At 40.2% G+C, this 6000-nt stretch overlaps 1 protein-coding gene across 2 annotated transcripts in view; it reads left to right on the top strand.

Moving 5' to 3' along the window:
- The first annotated feature begins 419 nt into the window (after positions 1–419).
- dscamb (Down syndrome cell adhesion molecule b) overlaps positions 420–6000 on the top strand; it is a 159072-nt gene continuing 153491 nt past the window's right edge. For both annotated transcript variants that reach the window (XM_084717299.1, XM_084717298.1), the window contains exon 1: positions 420–1231. In XM_084717299.1, the coding sequence (XP_084573425.1) occupies positions 1189–1231 (43 nt within the window). In that variant the 5' untranslated portion in view covers positions 420–1188. The remainder of the gene's footprint in view (positions 1232–6000) is intronic.

The following is a 6000-nucleotide window of genomic DNA, read 5'->3' as shown; positions in this document are numbered from 1 at the left end:
CCGACAAAAAACATCGCCCTTTCTTTCTGTTTTTTCCACACACTTGTCAATCAATTTAAGTAATTCGATTAAAAAGAAATTTAATTCATGTACTTAAATAAGCACAAAATACGCGTCATTGGATGTCCTTAATTACACGAACTCTCCTCATGCTCTTTTCCATATAGGAGAAATACCCTTCTACTGGCTTCATTCAAGTCAGATCTTGTGTACAATGCTGTATACAGAGTGCACCTGCACGTCAGCAGACAGCGCTTTCTGTTGGAGCCGTGCGTAAAAATGTTATCCTAGGTGCCTCGGTGCGTCAGGTGCAGCTCATTTCCTTAATGCAAATGCTCCACTCACTCACTCTCTGCGTGGTCTCTTCTCACACTCTCACCTCCAGTAGCACTTTGCCCTCAGGAGCGACCGGTAGCCGCCTCTGCTCCTTTAAGGCAATGAGGAATTAAAGCGTCTGCAGGGGCAGGGAGAGGGTTATTCTGTGTAATGCTCAGAGAGTCAGTGTGGTGCGATTAGAGAGCGGCAGCGCCGGGGAAGATGCGCTTACTCGCCTCTTGCTGGACGCACAGAGGCGATGAAGATGATCTGACTTTGGAGTCTCAGAAAAAAACCTCCTTTTCATTCGTATTCTACCACCCTCTCCCCCATGTTTGCTTCTTTGCTCTTTTAGTTCTTTTAATTTTCTAAAATTTTAATTTAAGGATGATCCGCCAGTCAGCCTTTTATTTAGGCAATCGGAGCTTCTGACATTTTTTTTTTTTAAAGATTTACTTTAGCCAGTTTTTCTTTTTGCATTCATTTTTTTGTTTGAGGATCCGCTCGTACCCGGCTCTGACTCAGCACCACACACACCTGGGCTTCACCCCTTCAGCATCCTTTTGAATAACAGGGAGAGAAGCAGCAAGACGCGGAGCAGAGGAGGAGAGTCTGAGCACAGCAGCTCTCCCCAAGACAATCACACAGGGGCTCATTTATGTTCCAAGCGCGCAAAGAGAGGGAAAAAAATCAAGAGTGTAACGAAAAAGTAGGAAGGTGATATTAAAAAGTAGAGACTTGGACCGGTTTGCTTCAAGACAGTGGCAAATGTTTAACCTTACCCCAAGCGCACTGAAGAAGAGAGACCCAGGGAGGCACCGGTCGGAGGAAGAAGAGAAAGCATAGCTTGGGGGGGATTGAACGGAGCAGGGCATGTGGATATTGGCTTTTATCTTTTTCCAGAGCATCTTGAATGGTAAGTTTCACCCCTTCTCGTCTTTTTTAAAATTAAATTTTATTAGTGCTCATTACCTACTGCAGGAGGCAAATGACTGGTAGACAGCTAAGTGAGTGGGGAGGGAGGATGGAGGTCACCTGTGACCCACATGAAATGGATTTTATATGCTTGTCAAAAGGCTGACACCCTTGATGGAGGCAGGGGGAGACGGGCGAGGCATGAATTGCGTTTTAAATCCTCCAAGCTCTCCCAGCACAAACCATCAGACACATCTCTGGCCTTCACGTGAAATAAAACGGATAAATTATGTTTCTTTGGGCCTTTTGTTTCATTAATTGATTTAATTGTATTGATTGGATGTGAATTTACAGTTTCAAGTTTTAATTGTTTTTAATTTGCATCCAATTACTGTGATTTGTTTCTGTTTTTATTTGGTGCTTAATGATACTTATTCTGTCACAGCCGTGTTCCACTGTGGCCCTTAGTAATAAGTGACGTATTTGATATAATGGACATTTGGTTTAACCCCTTCCCCCTCCCCCACAGTGAGCATATTTTTCAAGTTCATAGTGGCTTAAATGAATATAATGAAACAAAATGATCATTTTCTATACATATTTAAGAATAAATTATCCATATTTTCATTTTGAGCATATTTGATGTAAGATACTCCGTTCTGTCAGAATGTTTCCAACATCATTACATCCAATTTTAGCACAAAGTTAAACACAGCTTTGTTATTTACCTTTAAATGTAGTTTATAAAGAGAGAATTAGCACCAGTATTACTGTATTACTGTAGCAGCAGTATTACTAACTGTTTGTTAGTTATTTTTTTAAAAAAAAGGTGTGATGTTTTTAATGAGACATTTTCAGGAAATGCAAACACACACAAAAAATGTGAAATAGATTTTCCATTCAAATAGCCGAAAGTCTCCTCCATTCAAATACTGTATTCAAACACCCAGATTTGATTGTCTATGTTTTTTTCTTGCACACATGTGTATTTGCGTGAGTGCATGTGCACCAGTGCACACAAGCGTGCATGCGGCTGACACTGTGCACGCATATTTGTGTGCTCATACACTGTATCTATAATCAATAGCAGAAAATTGATACAGTTTATTGCATTCACTTATTGGCCAGAGCCCCTTCTACAGGGAGGGATTATGGCTGACTGGGTGTGTACAAAAACAGGGGGAAGAAAAAGGGAGAGTCGAAGAAGGAGAGAAAATGGAAACACGTCTGTATAAGAAAACACATCAGGGTGACAAGATGGGGATTGTTCACGTACTGAGACAAAATTGAGCCCGCGGTTGGCTGCATTTGTATCACAGGGTCAAGAAAAACTGAATTCACAAAGCAAAAAAATTTTGGGAAAAGGGTTTTTACAGGTATGAACGCATTTAACCCCATCGAGGCGCTGTGATATGATATGGTGTGTCCCCAAAATGGATTTTCCTTTCTGGCTCGGGTGATAAAATAAGGCTTCGAAATGGATTTTGTTTCTGTGTCGTCGCTTTTTCAGTGCTGAAGCGACCCTCAGTCGGTACCGTTTATTGACACTGACTCCATATAAAATGGTATCTCCCTCAGCCCAGCTTGTGCTGAAACTCATAAAGGAACAATAAGGAATCCTCATTAATCATAATCATCTGACTCTGACATTAGATCAACTGCCATGCAAGATTGTGTCCGTTTATTGCATAAGGGATTATTGAGGAGGCCTGTGGCAAACAACTGATAGGGATTAAGCAGTAGACGGCATTGAGTGCAGACATTACACTTTTTGTGTTCGTCACTTGCACTGCAATCATGGGGCTTTTATCACTTGCTGTTCGCGTTGTCATTTTATATGATTTCTCCATCACTGTACAGGAGCCTCAGCTATATGACTTTGTCCTCTGCGGTTGGATGTTTTGTTGATTATCATGAAAATGAGGTGTTCATCGGCTGAGCAGGCGTTGTCAGAATGAATGAATGACCTTGTAGATGGAAGCAAGCACAGCGATTGGATTCCAGACAATTCTTGCTGTTTCAGAGTTAGGCCTATCACATGCTCACTGGCCTGTCTCTATGGTAACCTCCTTAATGGGTGTCAGGGGCTGCGTCCGAAAATGTTCGCCCATTCACTCTTCACTATATGGGGTAGAAAACTATATGGTGTGTTGCTGTCTGGTGGCAGAAAGCACAACATGAGACGCCATTCAGACCATTCAGAAACCGTTGTGGTTGTTTACTGTTTTCTGGGATCATTTTTGTCCACTACGTCCACCACTACAAAATGGCAGACTCAGGGAACAGTGGACTATATAGTGAATGGTTCAGGACAAGGAATTGGGATTTTGGCTCTTGCTGAGTTGACCCAGAAGTACTTGATTAGGAGCTAATCACATCCTGTTACATCAGTGTGTCCATAGGTGATAAGTGGCCAAATGGCAACCAAGCGGCTCACTGCCTTCAGACTTCTTTTTCCACATTGCATAGTGGACCTTTCACTGTACTTTTATTAACTTAATGAAGTCAGCAACTGATTGAAATAAAAGGAAAATGGATACACACCTGCATAATGTTTGCAAAATGTCAAATTTTAATAGAATTTATGATGGAGGTCACTACAATTGACTCATCATTGCAACGCTGTAAGAAATCATACAGGAATTTATTGGAGTCAACTGATCTTTTCTTGTTACCATACCGTTTTATTTATTGAAGTTAATTTAACTTAAAATTTCTAGGATTTATTTTCAGCACACCTCAGAACTCATAAACATGAGTTCTTCTAACTTGAAGTCTTTTGACTTGAATAAATGTACTATACTGAGTTTAATCAACTCGCTGAATTAAGTTTTTAAAGAGGCATGATCAGCAGATGAGCAGATTTCCCAGCATGCATTATTTGAAATTTGAAACTGTCCTGAGACACTTTTTGTGGTTTGAAGAAAACACATATGACAAAACCTTGCTGTTTGTCTCCAATACACTTTAAGATATGTCATTGTTGTCTTTTTCACAATAATGAAAACAGCAAACTAGGACTGTCATGATACCAAAATTTTAAACTGGGATATAGTACCAGTATAAAAAAGATGAGTCTTGGTACCTCTTTTGATAGAAAAAAGAAAAAAGTCCTTGGCAGATAAAATAGATTTTTTTTTTTTCAAATTAACAACCTGCACACAGTACTGATACAGAAAAAGAAACTGAACACTGTCTGGTTTTTGCTATGGTTCAAGGCAAATTCTTTAGCTGACGTCTTGAATGAGCACTTATAGCTCATTTTTTTTAAGGCTTTGGTACTTTCAGTACTATCAAATGTTAGTATTGTATTATTTTAAATGTGGTATTGAAAAGTCTCAGTACTTTTGACAGCCTTACTGCAACCCATTGAAGTACAATTAAATTAAAATCAAGGTTATTTGACTAGGAAAGTTGATTTGTTTTCAATCATTGCAAAATTACTTCAACTTGTCTTTTCAAATTCATTCAACTGAATAGCTTGGACACTATTTTTTAAGTTAATCAAATAGTATATTCTTACAGGAAAGTTTGTATATTGTATTCAAAAGGAGGCAAAAACAACCATAGTCCTGAGATTACTCTCCTGTCACATTCCAGACATAAAAAAAATCCCCCAAAAAACATTAAAAATGTTAGATCTGACAGGTTCAACAGCCAACAGGCACTTGTATTTCTTGTATTCTATTTAAGACTTTATTTCCTGTGCCCATCAAAGTAGGATCTATAAATTCAGTCTTCAGTGCAGGAGAGGAAACATATTAAATATCTCTCCCTGAAAGCTGCCTCTAGGCAAAACCACAGCAAGCCAAACTGGCCTATTCAAATTCTCATTGCAAAGACATAACAAGACAAGGCTTCTCTCTCTGTCCCCGCAAAGACTGCTCCCATGATTTGTGGACATGCACACGGCTAAACCTGACACTCATGACTTAAAAGGACTTATTTCATACGTCTTCAATAAATGAACATTTACGCAGAGGTCGGGGTGTGTGTGTCACACAATCAAATTCTGATCTCAATTAGCTCTGACATTTCTCGGGGTGAATGCGGATCCACTTTGAAGTAAGGAAGCTCTTCCAAAGCATCTATCCCAGTGTAGCTTACAGTACAGTAAATAGCTGCCAACATCAGTTAGCCTGCCAATTTTACATGACCCCACATTATTAGCAACCTGAAACACTGGATGAAAATGCTACAGGGACCCGGGGTGGATAGATAGATTGAACTTGGCTGCGAGTAGAACGGGGGAACCGGGTTTTCGCATGGCAATAAATCTACATGAAGGCGGTGAAGGCAGTACACTGATGAGAGCCCCCATTTGTCGGAGCTGTGAGGTGATTCTCAGGCCTGCGTAGAGATGTCCAAAGATCAGCAGCCTCCACAATGGCCAGTCACAGGCTCTGAAGTGAAACCTGACCGGCCGTACGCTGCACTTACACAGCCATCAGTCTGTTTACTAATTACCAATTAGGGTTTGGTTGTAGAAGCGATATCACAGCTCATGAAATTAAATTACCCCATGAAAACACGTAGCGTACGGTGAAGTGATAGATCATCTTGTGCAGTCTCACTCTGATATGAATATCTAATGGGCTAAATTAAGTTTACAAACCCACTTAACTCTTGCTCACTTGTGTGAGTTATAAGAGGGTTTGTTGGGTTACATTCTGAACTCTGTGTGTGATTCCAGTTGAAAGGGCCGCTAATGTTGGGTAATGGATACCCTGATGTGTGATCATAATAGATATCCCCTACTTCATACATCCT

This window comes from Lutjanus erythropterus, chromosome 4, assembly GCF_056507025.1.
Source record: "Lutjanus erythropterus isolate fLutEry1 chromosome 4, fLutEry1.hap2, whole genome shotgun sequence".
Taxonomy (NCBI): domain Eukaryota; kingdom Metazoa; phylum Chordata; class Actinopteri; order Lutjaniformes; family Lutjanidae; genus Lutjanus; species Lutjanus erythropterus.
Note: the sequence above shows the minus strand (reverse complement) of the source record. Positions and strands in the feature narration are given on the sequence as shown.